Raw genomic sequence first — 20623 nt, forward strand, 5'->3', positions numbered from 1 at the left:
TTATGTTTGATTAATCAATCGTACTCATTGATCACCGTCAGTTTTGGTTGTGTCGTGAGACTTGTCAAAGGATGATAATCTATCCAATAAATAAATTTAATTTTAAATTTTTTATTTTATCCTAATATAATTTATAATCACACAAATACTTATAGTTTATTCTTAAATTATAAATTTCATTTTTTTAAAACAATTTCCTGATCAACTAAACTGCATCACATAAGGAAACGGAGTTTTAATAAATTGCTGACGTATAGGAAACAGAAGTAATTAACGCGATTTGATCATCAGGGGCAATTTTGGTAACACGTAATTAATCACCTTCCTTAGGGGCATTAACGTAAATCACCTTCCAACTCCGCCTCGTTCCGACCGAGTTCTAGGCTTTTTTCAGCTCAAGGCAATTGCCTATATAATACTCCATTCATTTCCCATAAAACTCTAATCCATTTCAGTTCAAAACATCAAAATCAAACTCTCTCCCATTCAAATTTTCTATAGATTAATACTCCTCTGATACTAGAAAAGTAGCAATTCATGTGTGGTGGTGCGATTCTCTCCGATTTAGTACCTCCTAGCCGGACGTCACGCCGGCTTACCGCCGACTTGCTATGGGGTACCTCCGATCTGAGTAAGAAGAAGAAAAATCCTAGCAATTACCACTCAAAGCCGTTGAGGTCTAAGTTATTTGACCTTGACGACGAATTTGAAGCTGACTTTCAGGACTTCAAGGACTACGCCGACGATGTTGATGAAGTCAAGGCTTTCGCTTTGCACGGTAATTTCTCTTTGACTGGTCTTTCTTACCGTTCCGGGTTAAACTTTATCTTTGAAAACGTTAACTATTAAAATATTATTTGGTTTATTTCTAGAACTTGATTTAGTTTGACTGTTTGAGTATTTTGGTGTTTGTTTGTGTGTGGAGTGAAATTTTGCTTTGTGATGAAAACACTGAAGTTAGCTGAACTTTAATTATTTTTTTCCTATTCAAAATGTTTCCATTAGTATTTGGGTGTTCATATAGAAGGAGAAAAGAAAACTTTTGGGCATAGAATGTTTGTGAAGTGTAAAAAGAGGAGAAAGGTTGCTACTTTTCTTCCTTATTAAGCCGAGGAAAGGAAATTGTTTAGGACAAAGTAAGACCCTAAAGTAGTTGTAATTTGTGAAGTTGTTGACTATGTTTGATGCGGAACAAAATTAGATCTTTGGACCTCCTTAAAGTTCCCTGCAGTCTCGGTTTTTATCTTACCAGAGGGTGTGTTAGCCCCGGAGTAAAGAATTTTCCTAGCTCATTACCAATATATTTGATAAGATAAACAACGATTTAAGTAATATAATTGTTTGTATTATAAATTCCTATTTGGACACAATTGGATCATTTAGCAGATTTCTAAATGATGAACCCTTGATTCTCTAGATGTTGAACCTTATATCAAGATTTGCTACGTGTTGCAAATAGAAAAAATAAAAGTACATGCTTTGATGGAAGCTGGTGTGCGCAAGTAATCTGGCACAAATGAAAGCAGAAAACATAAAATTTTGATTCCTTGGTTTTAATCATGATTCCAAAAAAAAAAAATTTGAAGAGCTTGAAATTTGTAATGTATGTTTCACGCCTTCTTGATATCTGTTTGCCATTTTACTTGAATGATTGTTGCAAAATTTGGTGCTTTTATGGATTACTGATATGCTTAATTTTATTTCCAAAGGCTCCAAATCTGTGAAATCTGATGATTCAAGCTGCGATGCGGACAAATCCTCCAAGAGAAAGAGAAAGAATCAATACCGGGGGATCAGACAGCGCCCTTGGGGTAAGTGGGCAGCTGAAATACGTGATCCAACGAAAGGGATTCGAGTCTGGCTTGGAACTTTCAATTCTGCAGAAGAAGCTGCCAGAGCTTATGATAATGAGGCCCGGAGGATCAGAGGCAAGAAAGCTAAGGTGAACTTTCCCGATGAAGCTCCAGTGTCTTCTTCAAGACGTGTTGTTAAGCTAAATCCCCAGGAGGCACTTCACAAAGAGAGCTCGAACATAGTTCAGGCCAACAGCACTTTTACTAACAACTTGGGCTGTGGTTCTGATGATTCGTTGAGCTTTGTCGAAGAGAAGCCAACAGCAAAGCAGTATGGCTACGAGGACATGTCTTTTACTGTTGGAGATATGGGACTTAGCTCATTTTCGCCTTCAGCTGGTACAAATGTTTACTTCAATTCTGATGAAGGAAGTAACACTTTTGACTGCTCTGATTTTGGTTGGGGTGAACCGTGTTCAAGGTCTCCCGAGATATCGTCTGTTCTGTCGGCTGTTTTAGAAAGTAATGGGACTCAATTTGATGAAGATGCCAGCCCAGAGAAAAAACTGAAGTCCTGTTCCAACAACTCATTGGCAGATGATGGCAACACTGTGCACAAGCTATCTGAAGAGCTTTCGGCTTTTGAATCCCAGATGAAGTTCTTGCAGATCCCATATCTTGAGGGAAATTGGGATGCATCAGTTGATGCATTGCTCAATGCAGATGCAACTCAGGATGGTGGAAATGCTATGGACCTTTGGTCCTTTGAGGATATTCCCTCTTTAATGGGAGGTGTTTACTAAGCCAGCCTGCCCTCCCTTTGCTAAGTTTTGTAAATAAAGCTTCATTTGAGTGAAGTTTACAGTTATGTTGTCTCCAAGCAAGACTTAAGTATGTGTTGTATGCATTATTTTGAAAGTTTACTCGTTTGATATCTCTGTCCTTGTTCTCTTAGGTGTCTGTGTTTAGGAGATGGGGCATAGTCAATCATATGCTTTAACCCTCTGATGCTGTTCTCAATGTCTTGGCAATTGAGCGAGCAGTTTATGTAATTAGGTAAACTAACCTCTCAAAACTTCAAATAAAAGATTTTCAATTTAGCATTTTGTGGATGATGTCAATTGCTGAGACCTGATGTTTGATGTTACCAAATTTCTGTTGTCTACAGTATTAAGTTGCTTCTATGAACCATTCTCCTGAATCTTCTGCTTAAGCTTACCTAAGAATAGTCTTCCCCTTAAGTACGCTAGCATGTGACAGGTTTTTGTGCATTATTGGTCAATAATGTCATCTTTTAAATGGTATACTAGAGCCTTGGGGATCATAAAGAAATGTTCCAACTCCAGGAAAGAGGATGAGCCCACTTATTTCCCGTTTGGCATAGATTTGTCACTTTTCTCAATAAAATTTTTAAAAATTCATGAAATTTGATCCGTTTTTAAAATGTTTCTGAAGAAAATTTTTAAAATTTTTATTCACTCGTAAAATTTTGGCTTTTTTCCCAGTGAAATATATGTCCAAACATAATTTTAACTCTCAAAAACTATTTTTTAATATAATTTTTTTTATAAGTTTCAACTAATTTTTTATTTAAACGCTAGTTTAATGTTTATTTTTCTTATCTCTGCAGTGGAATTATAGATATTTATGGATCCATGAGTTAAACTTTATAGTTTCAACTATTAAGATTTTTAGGATTGAACTAATTATATTTCTTAAGTTATGAGTTGATATTTCAGTGAAATTTTATACATAAATTTACGAGACGCGTAAAAAATTATGGGTTCAGCAGTACACCCGCCCTTGATTATAGAAGAGGTTGTAAGCTGCTATTCTTTCAAGGAGTTGTTGATGCGTGAATGGTGTGGCCGAGTGGGAGGAGTTGGTTCATAGTAGGTTACAGCTGATTGAGATTGAGAACATAAATAGGAAAGGTGCTGTTGAGGGTTAATGAGGCAATTTATCATTGGTCTATAATTGGAATAGGAAAGGCGGTTTGTATCTAGTGGGGGCCAATTTCTTTTGGGAATGTGCCCCAAGTGAGAAAAGGTAGTGTCAGTTCTTATTTTTGTCACGGAAGGCGGAATATTCATTTTACTTCCAATCTTATCTTATTTCTACCTCTTTCCTACCTACTAATTACTATCCTTTCCTTTAAAGAACTTAATTTAAAGTTAAAAAGAAAAAAGCGTACGTGGTATAACAATTTGGCCTCTTGGGCAGAGGATTGGTGCAACCTTTCTACAGTGATATTTGATGGTGTATTTACTTTAGATTAGTAAATTTAAATTACATTTGGAGCTGAACAATGTAAATTAGAATTGCTATTACTATATCAAAACAGAATTTAATCTATCTCTTTTCAGTTTTTACTAAAAACACTAATAAGTGGAATGTGTTAATGAAGGATTTAAGGTAAGACTTGACTAGATTCATAGGAAACTTCCCCGGCTCCCACCACAGCAACTTTTCAACAAGAGTTTCAATCTTATCCAATAACGTGTTCTAACAAAAAGTAAGAGCAGATGAGTATGACCACGTCACCTTGGCCCCAACTCTCCTACAAATTCGGTCTTAATTCGCCAAAGTTGCCAGCTATCTAAGCTCGGCTTCGTTGGAAGTTAACATATAGTAGTGGGATAAAACAGAGAGCATTTCTTAGAGTACTAAAATAGTAAGACTAGTTTTTTCCTTGTAAGATTATAGCACTCGTCTACTCCGGATTTATATCATTCACAACAGGTTCAACCAAAGCTATGACATTTAACTCGAGTTGTATATAGATATGCAAAAAGTAAAAAATTATGTATATAGATTGCACAATTTGAAACCCACAAATTTTAAATTTTGAATCCAGTTCTGTAACATTCTTTTAAGAATGCTCTTTACGATCGATATCTTTATAGCAGATAAATGACAATGAACTAGAGGAACATTAAAGGAGGAAGCCCATAAAGCCCCAATGCTCTTTACGATCGATATCTTTATAGCAAATAAATGACAATGAACTAGAGGAGCATTAGAGGAGGAAGCGCATAAAGCCCATCCTATAGGAAAATAGAGGAACAAGTTAGGCCGTAGCTTTTGACTCTTATTCTCCGGGCTGCTGAGCAGGTTAATGTAATGTTTCTATGACTTTAGGGTGTTTCTTACTCATGTATTAATGTTGCATATGTTGGATTAGTCCATGTTGTATTCTCTAAGGTCAGAAATTAGCTCTAAGCAAGTAACAAGAGATTTTCAATGATCAAATTTATTCTTTTAGGCACTTTTCTCTCTCTCTCTCTCTCTCTCTCTCTCTATATATATATATATATATATGGGTTAATACCTGCTAATTTTGGATAAAGATTTTGTCAAAGGTTAGGTAAATTTAGAACGTTTTTATTTTTGTATTTGTGACTACTTTACTTAAGAATATTACGGTCTGACTCTATGCACTAGTTAATACTCATGCCGAACAAACACTACTAGAAAACTACTTAAAACAGTCCAGAAATACCGACCAAAATCGGTCGAAAAACTAAAAAAAACGATCGATTTTCGACCGACTTTAATTTGTCGAAATTAGGCTGGTCGGTAATAAATAGCGACCGAAGATGGTCGCAATTTCCGATCAATTTCGGTCGTTCAATAAAATTTCACAAGCGACCAAAAAAGAAAAAATATGCTGAAAACCCCAACTGAAGTCGGCCGGTAGTTTTAATTATGCAATTAAAAAACGCACTATCTGAGAATCGAACCGGGACCTGTACTATGGGAGGATACTATTCTACCACTAGACCATTGATACATTTTGGTTTAAGACTATCTTTTATTTTATTTGTACTCTTTAATTGTATTTTTGCGCAAAAATAACCGTCCGATTTCGGTGGGTTTTATTCAAATATAAAATTACAGACCGAAGTCGGTCGGTTTTTTAAAATGACCGACTGAAATAAGCGATCGATTTCGGTCGGTTTTTTGAATATTAATTTTAATTTATGTTATATAAAAAATCGACCGAAGTCGGTCGGTTTACCATTGTCGGTTTTGACCGAATTTGTAGTAGTGAAACTGAAGTTACCGTCCCGAATAAACTAAAACCGAAAAGAGAAAAGTTGAACCATACCGAATCTAATTAGGTGTGATATTGGTATAGCATTTTAAGAAATCGAATACCAAAAATATAGAAACGAAATACGTAAATATTTTGGGATACTGACCGACGAAACCCCTACTCTACCCTTGGTGGTGAATCTTTTTATCTATCTAACTTGTAGGTTAATTTAGTTATTATTATTAAGTATTCTTCCTGCACGAGTCAAAAACACTTTTCCAATTATAGAGCAAAACAACGCATGACTGAGAGCATTTATCTAATTATAGAGCAAATGGCCCATTCATTAGTATTCGTAAAAATTTCAATGGCTTGAGACAAAGCCATATTAGCCGGACGTCCACTGCTTCCTTCCATGTCCCTAGCCATCAAAATCTTACCTTATCCGTCTCCGTCTCCATCTCCTATCTCTAATTGCTCCTATAAAAAGCCTCTCTTTACCAAAACATCAAATTAATTAATTAATTAATTAATTTCGTCATCTAATTTTGCTTTTTTAATTACACTCTCTCTTTGTGAAGTTGTAACAGTCGCATTCGGGTGGTGTCCCCCGCCATATATAGTTTCCTACATATATATACAGAGGTTTTGCATCACCTCCTTACGGTTGTTACAAAAAGAATTACTACAATAAATATCGAAACTACGAAAACAAAATTAAAAAGAAAAAAAGATTTAAATTATTAGGAATTCAGATCATTGGATTATTCATCGATTATGGGTTTTCTTCACAAACTGTGGGATGATACACTTGCCGGACCTGCACCAGATTCAGGCCTAAGTAAACTCCGCAAGTTTAATACTTTCTCTGGGCGTATTGCCTCTAGTGCTCCTTCGTCCCCCACCAAGTTTAGCCACCACAACGCCGTCGCCGCCGATAGTGATAATCCGATCCCGATTTCCCGGAGCATTACAATTCTCCGCAGCAACTCAACTTCTGCATCACCAAGTGTCAACGCTACGCCTCATTCTGGATCTGCACCATCTTCCCCTGCTACTTCTAGCGCTCCCACTTCCCCATTTGCACGTAAGTCCTCTTTCCATAATTATTGCTAGTTTCCCCCACCCCCTTTTAAACAGAAAATGATCGAAAATATCTCTCTTCCATAATTATCTTAAGTATGTCCTCCAATATATTTTGAGGTCATTCATATCTTTTATTAGCATGTCAGTTTCGTGAAAAATGCGGTCCGGTACACCGTAGCAGCCTAGCAGGGTTTAGGAAGGGTGACACCCTTACTCTTTAAGGGTGTTATGTAAACTGCTTACCCTAGTGTCAAACATTAGTGGCATACAAACATTAGTGACCTATGGATCACATAAAAACAACTTTATTATTGCTACAAAGCTAAAAGCAATGCAACACGAGAACTAATGTAATGTTAATTAATGAATTTAGCATATCGTCTCATATTTATTCTTAATCGTAACAGATTTTCAATCTGAAGTATAACAAAGGACAATTTTAAATCATGTCACCAGTGGAAGGGTAAAATTAGACATTTCCACTAAGGACCATGTTTGAGCTCTGTTATTTATATTCGAAGTTACATACGAATCAATTTGCCAATAATAAAAATATGAATGGCTCCAAATATATATACGTAAGAATAAAATTAAAAATATTTTATATAGTAGAAAGATAAATTTGAGCTTTTTCCTTTTTTCATGCTTTGAGATGTTTGGTGTTTAACAAATGGTTTTTTTTTTCTCGGTTTATTATTATTAGGTATTAGATGTTTAATTAATAGGTTGAATTTTTTTCTTTCTCGGTTTTCCTACAGCAAGTACACCACGGAGGTATTACAAGAAGCAACCAAAGGGAAAAGCAAACAGGGAACGGTCTCCAAACTATGATTGGTACTTTTTGTCCTTGCCCTAGCTCCCTAATTATATATAATTCCACCATATCATTTGATTATTATTTGCGCTTCTATTTTTTCTAGTATCTAAAAGCTGCATGCATACATCTTTTCTTTTCTCTGATGTGCTTTGGATTTGGATTGTGTTACAGGATCGTGCTGAGTGCTTGGGATCGTTGACGAGATAGATCAACTGAGAAAACAACTATTTATGTGTGTGAAGAAATGAATGCTAAAGGCCGCGCACAAACAAACTGATAGAGATATAGGTTACCGGCTGCTAATCGGATTTCCAATGTTGTTGTGGATAGATAATTAATCTGTACATATTTGTTTCTTGGTTTAGTACTAGTATATATAAGGAGTACCATATATAACCAGAATAAGAAGGTTCTTTCAGTACTGAAGAACCACTGCATCATCATTTATATATGTTAATATCAGGGAGAGAGAAACTAGAAGTAGGAGAGTTAATTTTTCTTGTAAGTTGTAACTTGCTTCCTCCATCTGTCTGGAGCGATGTCTTTTTTTCTTATTTTCGTGGAGATTAGCTCTCTTCTGCGATCTGTCTAGACGGATGTGAGTTTGATGTAATTAGGAGTAATAAATAAAGCTCCAGTTTAGTTTAATTTTTCTTGTATATAAAACGAAGTAGCTTTAATTATGGCTTCGTCAAGGCAAATAACCATCAGTCGAGAGGTTCATCTTTCACACAATTTCGCATGATAAGAACCTGCAAGTAAGAAAATAAATGAAATAATAAAAGTACAAACAATTGGGGATGTAGCTCAAATGGTAGAGCGCTCGCTTTGCATGCGAGAGGCACGGGGTTCGATCCCCCGCATCTCCATTATTTTTGTTTCCATATTTTAACCTAAGCTCACCTTCATTGGTTATAGTACATCTATCTCAGTAATAATCATATTACTCCCTAAAATTAAAATGTAAAAGTTATCCCGGGAAGAGCTAAACCCAAAATTAAATATGGGATAAAGTTAATCCCAAACTTTATTTCAGGATTATTATTCTTATCCTATGTACCAAGGGGTCGTTTGGTACAATGGTAGGATATCCCACCACCTTCTATATGGTGGGATAATTAATCTCACTATCTTAGTATAAAAGTTATTTCGGGATTAACTAAAACCCTATAGTATAAAGTTAATCCCAAACTTTATCCCGTAATTATTATTCTTATCTCATATACCAAACGACCCATAGGTGTTCAATAGGTACTAAGCCAAATTAAGTGACTAAATGGAAAAGTCGGACAAAGTTTAAGGCAGCATATGTATTTGGCCTTATTTTTACTTGAATAACAAAGAATTCGGGAAAATTCTACTCAATTATCTAATAAACAACACGATTGGAACGGGAATTGATTATCAATCTCCATTTTCTTAATACCAAATAATTTAGATATCCCATTGGGATCATCATTTCTAAAGATAGTAGAGTCATTAGCAAAATTATAAGACAAATTAGAACTTTTTAGAGCACAAAGGTTTCCGAGGCCAAGCTATTATATACATATTCTATGATACGGTTTTAACATAAAAAGATCCTAGCTTGTCTGCTGATATAGGTGTCATAGCAAAGCAAGGTCGATCGGACTGCATAATGAGATTTCATGTCTGCCTTGGCCAAGTAATTTTACAAGTGTATTTCTCTAGCTTTACATTCTTATTAATTATGCTTGAGTTATATTTAAGAAACAAGGTTAAATAGGTTTGTCCGATGGAAGTAGACGTAAAAAGGTAAAGTAGGTAGGTCCAATACCCTGTGGAATGAAATTATAAAATCATGAAACGCTACAAATACAAATACAAATACAAATAAAAATAAACTAGAAATGGCAGGTCTTTTGTAGTAATCATTAGCAACATTGCACAGTTTTTTCTTTTTCCGAAATGTGCTCGCGTTTTTGTCAAGAAGTTTTTGCAAAAATTCAAGAAACTGTGTTCCGAAAACTGGTTTAGAGTGCTTTTTAAAGGGAAGGTTTCCTTCGATTAAAAAAAAACAATTACTCCCTTGGTTCAAGGAATATTACTTTTGTGTTTGGACTGGAGAACTAATTTCCTAACTTACCATTTCACTTTGGAAAAATCCTTTTGGCACACTATTTTTGGCCACATTGATCCAAATGGGGTCATTAAGGTAATTTTATGCCCCAATTAAGGTATCAGGCGTATATCTATACCGATAATGCCCTTTTAGTTAATTTTGAATATTTCTCTCCCACCCATTTAATAGTTGTCTTCCCAATATATGAAAGATCTCAAAGGTTGCAAACCCTTTTTCCCATAAACCTTTTTTTATTTTTATTTTTTTTTACGTATTTCCATCCTTTTTTTTTTGTAGTATACACCCATATAATTCGAAATTATTCATCTATATACATGTATTTGATTGTGCATTTCGTATATTTTTAGTATTTGATTGTGAATTTCGTATATTTTTTAGTATAATAAGGTCTTCAAAGCCCTACTATTTAAACAAACCTAGATGGCCGAAACCCTACTTAAACAAACCCTAGATGGTCGAAAACATACTTGAACAGACCTTCATTTAAACTCCTATGTTCTTCTAAGTATGAGTTAATAGATTAAGGAATCAATAATGGTGCATTCGAAGAAGAATAGTGCTTCAAAAGTATATGTCGTATTTTCTGGTAAAAGGCCAGGAATATACTACTCATGGAGTGAATGTTCTCCTATGGTTATCGGAGTTAAGCGTAGCATCTTCCAGTCTTTCAAATCTCACGATGCGGCCATATCGACGTTCGATGAATTTAAAAAATCTGCTAAAGGTAAACGAAGACTCAAATCTATGGTTTTTGTTATTTTTTATGGTAAGAAGTCGGGAATATACAAATGTTGGGCTGAGTGTGTTAATATGCTTGTTGGAGTCGAGGGTAGCTACTTTCAAGCTTTCCAATATTATGATGAAACCTTAAAAGCCTTCAACAAATTTCATAAAGCAAGTTGTTCACAGAAAGAGTCATCTTCAAGCTCGACCGTTGAAGAAAGTGAAGAAGTGGTAACAAATGAAAGTACAGCAAGTGCTATTTCATCTGCTATGTTAGCGAGCATATTTATTGGGTTGAAGTTGTCAGAAAATATTGGAAACTAATTATGTCAATTTTAGTTCTTATTTTATCTTGTGTTAGAAAAGTGTTTGTTATTTCTCTTTGGTGTGCAAGAGTCGAGGACTTTGTTTTTCATTTTGAATATCAAGTATTGTATGAAGTTGGGCATGACTATTTCATGTTTACTTTCTTCATTATCTATGAAGTTCGAATTTTATGACTTCTTTAGCATTTCGACCATGTTTCATGCAAAATATTCCAAGAAAATAATCTGTATTTTGCACATTAATTGTATTAATATGCATTCCTAAATTATTTTTGTTTATCATTTTTTTTGGTGAAAATAAAATTTTTATTAATCACCAGCAACTATTTTATTGATTCCCTTCTATTCGTCCTTACTCACTAAACAGACCAAGCTGACCAACTATACTACCCCATATCAATTGTGATACTCTATTCACATTAAGCTTTCTATCCATACTCTTTGGTTTTGTATTTAGTTCATAGTGTGACTCTTGAAATTTTGTTTAATTTCTTGCTGATTTAGTTCATTTTGTGATGGTTGCTTTTGAGTTTCATCTCTAGCAAAACTTACGTTCAAGTAAGGTTAAATGTGTTAGAAGGATTTATTTCTCTTTTGGTATTGCTAAAACGGACAAAAATGCATCCAAGGATCTACATGGCACTGTTCGAGTTCATGATTTGAGTAATTAATTTCTTTGAAGCATGTTTCGTTTTTTATTTTTATTTTAGCTATTCTTCCTTGAGTAAGGAATCGTTATTTATTGTAGCTATTTTTCCTTGAGTAAGGAATCGTTATCTTCATATATGATTTGAGTAAGGAATCATTTTGTTTTCTTCATAATAGATAGACAAAGTGCCCATATATATACATAAAAAACGTGTATTTCTTTTAGCACGATAATATTTGAAACCAGGGGATAAAGGAAGCAAAAAAAATTTAAAACATGTATCAAAAAAAAAAAGTATAGAAAACAGTGGGTAAAGAAATACGAAATAAGCATTTTCATTGATTACTAGATAATCTTTTATATATTCCAAATAATATTTGGAAGATAATTCATTTTAGCATACCATGCTACAAACATGGCATGCATAGCAAAACTACTCTGTCTTTTGATTGACAGATTTTGATGCCTTAGAGGCGACTTCGGTGTCACTGCTTATAACGATAACATGAGCATCCTTATCTTTATTTTGGTCAGTGAGGAGTTCCTCCAACATGTCATAACAGGAGGTAAGAGGGTAGGAATCAAGTAGAAGCCTTTTCACGTAGTCGGAGCCAATTTCACGCGTCATCCTAAGCAGCAACAAGTTCTCTTCAGTCTTCAGCTTTTTCAACTGGTTTCTTACATCTTGGTACAGGATGTTGTGGTTAACCGGAGAACCATGAAGAGGTTCATCAATTGTTTTCTTCGTTGGAGTTCTATCCATTGTTATTTTCGCATTCTTCGCAAAATAGGTAGATGATTTGTAGGATGAGATTAAAAATATAATTTTTCTTCTATTTATGTCACGACCCAAATTAACACTCCGTAAGTTATCGTGATGGCACCTAGTCTTTACGACTAGGTAAGCCTAATATTACGAAAAATATAAAGAAAATATAATATTTTAAAGATAAACAGTATATTGTGAATATCCAAGAGTAGTACCACTCGGCATATACAAAATAATTTTTCAAGACCCGGAATATCACTAAGTCACAAGCTGCTATAATCTATGTAGTTCTATACAAAAGTCTGAAGATAATAAAGAAAGTCTCTAGGCGAGGGAGTAGAAGGGGACTCCGAAGATCTGCGGACGCAAGCAGAAGTACCTTGAAGTCTCCTAGAATCAGCAGCATGCACTAACCCCAAGGCTGATAGCTCGTACCTGGATCTGCACACGAAAACATGTGTAGGAAAGGGCATGAGTACACCATAATGGTACCCAGTAAGTGCCAAGCCTAACCTCGGTCTAGTAGTGACGAGGTCGGGTCAAGGCCCTAACGGAGTAAATATAATAAATTAAACAGTAAAAGATATAAGTAAAGTTTACGGTAACACAGTTAAAGAAATTCTCGAAAATATAACGGGAGCTCTCGGCTCAGAACAAGGTAGACACAATGGGGAATCTCCCGGGATAACATCCCGTAGTTCCGAATGAATATGCAGTACAGGGGGATCTCCCGAAATACGTCCGTAGTCCCAAATTAAATATGTAGTGCTGGGGATCTCCCGGAATACATCCATAGTCCCAAAGTAAATATGCAGTGTTGGGGGATCTCCCGGAATACGTCTGTAGTCCCAAAATAAATATGCAAGACAGTGGGATCTCTCGGAATACTTCAGTAGTCCCAATTTAAATATGCAACGCAAGATGAAATGGCAGGTATGGCATAGAGTGATACAGTCTATACAGAACACAGATAAGAAAAATAGGGACTTAACTAAGCATGGCGTAAAAATATCAAATAGGCAGTTAAAACACGTAAGCATGCTTCTCTAGTCTAAGTTTAACAATTAAACGTATTATTGTAATTTAATAAGGAAAAACAGTTTATGATTTAGAAAGTAAAAACAGAATTTTTTCAATAATAGCCCGTGTACGTATTCGTCACCTCACGTACACGGCGCCCACACATCAATTAATATCAAACATCCTAAGGAAAAAATCTCCAACATAAGGTTAGGCAAGCCACTTACCTCAAACCGCTCAATTCAACTCGATATCACGTTCTTGTCACGAGTATCTGACCCCAAATGGCCCGAATCTATTCAAATTAATAGCATAATATAAATATAACTACAAGTAACAAATTCAACTAATTAATTTGAAGCTAAGGCGTGAAATTAGGAAAAATGCCCAAATAGTCTCCCCGGGCCCACGTCTCAGAACCGGGTAAAAATTAGAAATTTTGAACACTCATTCACTCACGAGTCTAACCATATCAAATTTACTAAAATCTAACACCAAATGGTCCTCCAAATCCACAAATCAAACTTCCAAATCCCTAGCCTCCAACTTCCAATTTTCACCTTAAATATACACTAATTAGGTGAAAACATACATGGCAAAGCAAGATTATTGATCAAAAATAAGCACAAGGGACTTACCTCAAGAAATTCCTCGAAAATGCTCTCAAAAATCGCCCTAAACCGAGTTTGCAACAAAGTCAAAAATGAAAAAAATCGCGAAGCCCTTCGGTTTGAACCATTGCCTAGGTATTTCCGCACCTGCGGAACCTGGGCTCGCACCTGCGGGTGCGCTTGTGCGGAAAAAGTGTGCATCTGCGCAATTCACTTTCCCCCTCTGCCTTCGCACCTTCGACGAAAGGGCCGCACCTGCGCGTGCTCGCCTGCGGAAATCCCCTCCGCTTTTGTGTAACTTGCGCACTTGCAAACAGTTATTGCGCATTTGCGGGTATCGCAGATGCGGCCTTTTCCCACGCACATGCAACCCCTGACCAATCCACCCAACTCTGCTTCTGCGCCAATTTTCTTGCACCTGCGGGCAGCCTTGCGCAGGTGCGATTACAGTAGAACCAGCAAAAGCACTAGATTTTTCCTAAGTCAAAATTCATTCCGTTAAGTATCCGAAACACACCCGAGGCCCCCGTGAACTCAACCAAACCTACCAACCAATCTTATAACACCATACAAACTTAGTCGAGCCTTCAAACCACATCGAACAACACCAAAATCATGAATTAAGTATGTATTCAAGCCTAAGAATTTAAAATTTTCCAAATTCTACAAACGATGCCGAACCACATCAAATCTAGTCTGAATGACCTCAAATTTTACACACAAGTCAAAAATGACACTACAAACCTACAGCCACCTTTGAAATTCTATTCCGAGCTCGATATCAAAATTTTCACTATCGACCGAAATTGTCAAAAAACTAACTTTCGCCAATTCAAGCCTAAAGCTACTACAGACCTCCAAAACACATTTCGAACGCGCTCCTAACCCCAAAATCACTCATTGGAGCTAACGGAGTCGACGAAATTTCATTTCGGATCCGTCTTCACACAGTTCTGACTACGGTCCAAACTCTAAGGCTTAAACTTATAACTAGGGACTAAGTGTCCCAAAACTCTCTGAATTCCATAACCAATCACTCCGACAAGTCTCAATAGAGGAAACAAACATGGAGAAAACAGTTATTAGGGGATCAGAGCTCAAATTGTCAAAACGACCGGCCGGGTCGTTACAATTTATAGTATGAATTATGATTTGAATTTAGCTAGGGTTAGGGTTAGGTTTAGGGTTTTAATGAGTCTTTTACGCTCCTCAAAGAAGTCTTTATATTTTTCAATGCATCCATTTCGTTTACCCAAAATTTTATTCATGAACTCTTGATCCAACCAGTAGTGAGAATATCTGGTTTGAGAATATTGAAAGCTTTCCTAATTTCTTTTCAATATTAACGGTATTTTTTCCAGTAAATATTTTGCCTCTCATAATTTAACCACTGAAATAGTTCTAGTTAACTTAAAGAATTCTTAGCCTAAAGAATCCGAGAGTTGAGTAACTATCTGGTTTGGTTTACAGTTAGTTGAATTGTATTTATTTGGTTCGTTACCAATTATAATCATAACTACAATTTTTAAATCCCCATGTAATAACTTTTACATGCAACCATTTAAATTCTCAATGAAGCATTTATGCTTCTCAACCGTTTTAGTAGTGTGCAGGTAGAATTAGGTTTCCTTTATTTAAGTCTTCATCTTGAAGAATTGATTTTTTTTTAAAAAAATTAAAAGTCTTTGAAATTGATTTTATACGGATGAAATGAAAGCAGATATAGTAAAGGAGACCAATATGATGAAATGAAATTTGAAAATATCAATAGTTAAACAGAAAATCTAAAACAACAAATAGCATAACTAAATCAACATGAAATAAAAGATAATAAAGGGATAAAAAACAGAAAACACATCCTAAAAACTAATCAATTTCAACCGGATTATGATCAGAAGTTCCTTCTCCCTTCACTTGAATATTGAAGTCAACATATAGTGGTGCCACATCAACCAACGTAAATTTGACGATGAAACCTCGCTTGACATAATTGTCCAAAATAAAAAGTTTTTAGCCTTCTTTAAACCTTCTTCGATCACCAACGCTCATAGATACAAACCACTATTTGCCACGATAATGAAAAAGCGCGGTTTCAACTGTTGGAGGAAGATGCTTGTAGATTTTTCTTGGAATATACTGAAAAAAATAAAATAATACTATTAAGTTTTCGGAAAATATAAAGCTTAAACACAAAAAAATATATATACAATACTGATGCATAACCAGATCGCCGTAGTTGATGTATGAATCAGTCATAACCACTTCAAATGTTGGATGATTCTCTTCTTCATCATCACTAGTAGAAGAGTAAGTTAGGGTTCGTTTGGTAGAGGGAGAAGCGTCCATGGTTAGGGTTTGTAGGAGAGTGTTTTTTAGGTCTTTAGTGTTTGAGTATATGAGAGTATGAGACTATATATATGGGTCCAACCCAGTCCAAAAAATAATATTTCAAACACCCTCCTGATCAAAAAGGGTGTATTGAATTTCCTCTTTTTTTTCGTACAATTTTGACAGCGTTGTATCATATCGTTTGAGTGCTAATTATATAGTGTTTTAATTCTAATTCCGTCAATTTTCATCCTAAATTTTAATCCTAAGTAGCAAACGAACCCATCGGATACCAAATACTCCAAGAGTTCAAAACCGTTCATCTTTGAATACAAAACCAACCGGACTCTTTAACTTCCCTATGTAGCATTTAATTTTACAGTACATTAATAACACACCAACCCACTTAACTTCCCTATGATGTATTTACTCTTCCAATACATGATTACTAATTAATCCATTTCAATTTTTTTGAATGATAAATAATTAAAAAAAATATTATAGTAATATGAAGATTGAAATTTCATAACATAATACTTCAACATAAAAAAGCACAACAACCATAATCAAAGCAACATACATGAAAAATAAAAAATAATAAAAGGATACATCAACACAAACACTTAGTAGAAACTAAAAAGCAGATTAAAATCAGAAGTTCCTTCTCCCTTCACTTCAATATTGAAGACAACACGCAGTGGTGAAACATCAACCAACGTAAATTTGACGACGAAACCTCGCCTGATAAAATTCTCAAAAACAAAAAGCCTCCAGCCTACCTTGAACCTTCTTTGATCACCAACGCTCATAATTACATACCACTCTTTGCCACGATAGTGAAGAAACACGTGTTATACTGTTGGAGGAAGGTGCTTGTATATTTTTCTTAGAATATACTTAAAAAAAATATTATTATTATGTTTTGAAAAATATGAAGTTTAAAGGACATAATAATTTAACTCAAGAAGTTATTGTAACATTCAAAGAAATAAAGTTTAAAGGACATAATAATTTACTAGATCGTTATAGTCGATGCATGAATCAGTCATAACCACTTCAAATATTGGAGGAATCTCTTCTTCATTATCATTGCTAGTAGAAGAGTAAGATATGCCATCACTGCTAGTAGAAGAGTAAGATAAGGCTCGTTTGATTGAGGGAGAGGCATCCATAGTTTAGGGTTTGAGTATGTGAGTGTGTTTTAGGTCTTTAGAGTTTGAGTATGTGACCATATATATGGGGCCAACCCAATCCAAAAAAATATTTCAAACACCCTTCTGATAAAAAAGGGTGTATTGAATGCTAATTTTCCCTCTTTTTCTTCGTACAATTTTGACAGCGTCGTAACATATCATTTGAGTGCTAATTAAAAAGTATGTTTTAATTATAATTCCGTCGCTTTTCATCCTAAATTTGAATCCTAAGTAGCAATTTTCCTAATGAAATGAAATATAGCCTAATGAATCATCTAATTTAGTTAGGCTAAAGAAACCTGTCAGTGAAAAAACAACTTATTTTTGGCCACACTATCTGGTTTAGTTTGAATTGTCGTAATAATGGTGTTAGTTGGATTGTATTTATTATTTCGGTTATAAAAATTGTATTGATAACTATAATTTTCGAATTCCCATGTAGATATTAAATCCTATTGATTAACAAAACTATTCACATACCAACCCTTTTTCGAATTGAAGACTATTCACATTCCAACCATATAGTTAGGGTTTGTAGTTAGGGTAGTAGAATACTGTATTATCTCTTTCTTATTAGTATTTTGAAATGATACAAAAAAAAAGATACAGTTATAACAAAAAGAAAATCAGACAAGAGCTGGATGAAGATAGAAATTTGATATCATTCATAGTTATAGAAAATAAAAGTACACATTCCATAACTGGATGAAATTAAATAAAAGCTAACAAAGGGAAAAAAACAACACAAACATAACCTAAAACCTAATTAATTTTAATCGGATCTTCAGGAATTCCTTGTCCTTTCACTTGCACTTTGAAGACAACAAACAATTGTGCAATTTCAACCAACTCAAATGTAATAAGACAACCCCGCTTGATATCATTCTTCATCACAAAATTTTTTCTGCCGTCTTTGAGCCATCTTCGTTCACCAATGTTCATTTCTACAAACTACTCTTTGCCACCATATTGAAGAAACGCGGTGCTATGTGCGTCAGATATGTGCTCGTAGAGTCGTTTTGGAATATGCTGCAAACAGAAGAAAAAATCATTTGTTTGAGAATTAGTTTTTCCAAAACCAAATCTAAACACATATATATATATTTCGTTTATCTTAAAAAAGGTTCTCAATCTGTTTGTTTGAAACTTAGTTTTTTCCAAAACCAAATCGAAACACAACCCTATTTTGTTTCTACCTCTTTTCCAAAACCAAATCGAAAAACACAAGCCTCTTTTGAATTTTTGAAGCAGATTGAATTCGAAAATAAAAAAAAGATCTCATTTACCATATAGTCTTGCTTGATGTATGAATCTTTCAGAAGCACTTCAAATGTTGGATTTTTTTCTTCGTCATTATCATCAGAAGAGGAGTCGAATGTGGATCGTTTGGTAGTACTGGGAGAGGGGTCCATGGTTGGTTTCTAGGGTTATATCACTGAAAGAAGTGTAACCAGGGGTTGGCACCCTGTATTACTGAGAAGGAATATAACCAGGGGTTGGTACCCTGTATTACTGAAAGAGAATTTAATCGGGGGTTGGTACCCTATATTACCGAAAGAAAATATAACCAGGGGTTGGTACCCTATATTACCGAAATGAGTGTAACTCGGGGTTGGTACCCTGTATTACCGAAAGGAGTGTAACCAGGGGTTGGTACCCTATATTACAGAAATTAGTGTAACCAGAGGTTGGCACCTTGTATTACTGAAAAGAGTGTAACCAGGGGCTGGCACCCTGTATTACTGAAAGAAGTGTAACCAGGGGTTGGCACCATGTATTACTGAGAAGAAATGTAACCAGGGGTGGGTACTCTGTATTACTGAAAGAAGTGTAACCAGGGGTTGGCACCCTGTATTACTGAGAAGGAATGTAACCAGGGGTTGGTACCCTGTATTACCGAAAGGAGTGTAACCAAGGGTTGGTACCCTATATTACATAAATGAGTGTAACTAGGGGTTGTCACCCTGTATTACTGAAAGGTGTGTAACCAGGGGTTGGTACCCTGTATTACCGAAAGAAAATGTAACCAGGGGTTGGTACCTTGTATTACAGAAATTAGTGTAACCAGGGGTTAGCACCCTGTATTACTGAAAAGAGTGTAACTAGGGGCTGGCACCCTGTATTACTAAAAGAAGTGTAACCAGGGGTTGGCACCATGTATTACTGAGAAGGAATGTAACCAGGGGTGGGTACCCTGTATTACTGAAAGAAGTATAACCAAGGGTTGGCACCCTGTATTACTGAGAAGAAATGTAACCAGGGGTTGGTACCCTGTATTACCAAAAGGAGTGTAACCAGGGGTTGACACCCTGTATTACTGAAAGGTGTGTAACCAGGGGTTGGTACCCTGTATTACTGAAATGAGTGTAACCTTTTCAACTTCATTTTGCCTTTGTAGGAACTTTCAATTTGATTTCATCCTTATAAGAGTTTTTGATTTCGAAGCATCGGCCGCCATGGCCAGTCAGGGTCAACTTGATGCCCCTACCGAGTCTAGGTGCCGTTTTTGCATATTAGCTTGTATCAAACTGGAGTCATGTAAATCAGTCTTGCTATCCCTTCTTTGCCTTAGTTTTGGAACAGAGTTAGACCGAAAGGGATTCAAAGAAAAACAAACAATGGAATGGACAATGAATTTAGACAAGAGGTATCCCTTTCGGGGAAGGAAAGAAGTACTTATCTGGAGTACATGCGGACTTCAATGTACATGACATGCCTTTTGGACTTGATGCATGATCTGTGTAAACCGCCCGACTCTTAGAAATGCATCACAACTTTTGCCTCGAAACCTAGAAACCTTGCCCAGGACTGTCAATACCAATGGCTGTGAAGATCCTCTTTTCGATCAGTAGTGCCCTTTGGATTTTCACCAGCTAATCTCTCTGATTTCTCTTCTCACCATCGCCTTATAGTGCCCTTTGTGGGTTTTCACTAACAAGACTCTCTCATTTTCATTTTCTTTGCTCGTCATCGCCCTATGGTGCCCGTGAGGGTTTTCACCAATAAGACTCTCTAATTTTGGTGGCATCAGATCCAATGACTGTATCCTCCAATTCTTGAACATTCTCGTTGATTGATCGGAAGGACTTGAAAAGGATTTGGGTAAAAAGGATTTGGATTGAATTACAACTTTGGAACCTCTCAGGCGAAACCATCGCCGAACCA

At 35.6% G+C, this 20623-nt stretch overlaps 3 protein-coding genes and 1 non-coding gene across 4 annotated transcripts; all 4 read left to right on the forward strand.

The window, feature by feature from the left end:
- The first annotated feature begins 428 nt into the window (after positions 1-428).
- On the forward strand, positions 429-2896 carry LOC104100034 (ethylene-responsive transcription factor RAP2-12-like). Its single transcript, XM_009607195.3, has 2 exons — positions 429-778; positions 1710-2896. The coding sequence occupies exons 1-2, from the start codon at positions 538-540 to the stop codon at positions 2594-2596; spliced, it is 1128 nt and encodes a 375-aa protein (XP_009605490.1). The 5' UTR covers positions 429-537; the 3' UTR covers positions 2597-2896.
- Positions 2897-6344: 3448 nt separating this feature from the next.
- On the forward strand, positions 6345-8383 carry LOC104100033 (dormancy-associated protein homolog 4-like). The gene is made up of 3 exons (XM_009607194.4): positions 6345-6919; positions 7677-7752; positions 7907-8383. The coding sequence occupies exons 1-3, from the start codon at positions 6610-6612 to the stop codon at positions 7932-7934; spliced, it is 414 nt and encodes a 137-aa protein (XP_009605489.1). The 5' UTR covers positions 6345-6609; the 3' UTR covers positions 7935-8383.
- A 148-nt stretch (positions 8384-8531) lies between these two features.
- Positions 8532-8604, forward strand: TRNAA-UGC (transfer RNA alanine (anticodon UGC)). The gene has a single exon. It is a non-coding gene; the product is annotated as a tRNA-Ala (tRNA).
- A 1769-nt stretch (positions 8605-10373) lies between these two features.
- LOC104100035 (uncharacterized) lies at positions 10374-10886 on the forward strand. Its single transcript, XM_009607196.1, has one exon. The coding sequence runs from the start codon at positions 10374-10376 to the stop codon at positions 10884-10886; it is 513 nt and encodes a 170-aa protein (XP_009605491.1).
- The last annotated feature ends 9737 nt before the right edge of the window (positions 10887-20623 follow it).

The sequence above is a fragment of the Nicotiana tomentosiformis genome, chromosome 6, assembly GCF_000390325.3.
Source record: "Nicotiana tomentosiformis chromosome 6, ASM39032v3, whole genome shotgun sequence".
Lineage (NCBI taxonomy): Eukaryota > Viridiplantae > Streptophyta > Magnoliopsida > Solanales > Solanaceae > Nicotiana > Nicotiana tomentosiformis.

Bases quoted from the DNA above. Each gene is read 5' to 3' on its own strand.
- LOC104100034 (XM_009607195.3), top strand. From the start codon at position 538: ATGTGTGGTGGTGCGATTCTCTCCGATTTAGTACCTCCTAGCCGGACG. The intron at 779-1,709 runs GTAATTTCTCTT...TTATTTCCAAAG, and splicing joins CAAGGCTTTCGCTTTGCACG to GCTCCAAATCTGTGAAATCT.
- LOC104100033 (XM_009607194.4), top strand. From the start codon at position 6,610: ATGGGTTTTCTTCACAAACTGTGGGATGATACACTTGCCGGACCTGCA. The intron at 6,920-7,676 runs GTAAGTCCTCTT...GTTTTCCTACAG, and splicing joins TCCCACTTCCCCATTTGCAC to CAAGTACACCACGGAGGTAT. The intron at 7,753-7,906 runs GTACTTTTTGTC...ATTGTGTTACAG, and splicing joins CGGTCTCCAAACTATGATTG to GATCGTGCTGAGTGCTTGGG.
- LOC104100035 (XM_009607196.1), top strand. From the start codon at position 10,374: ATGGTGCATTCGAAGAAGAATAGTGCTTCAAAAGTATATGTCGTATTT.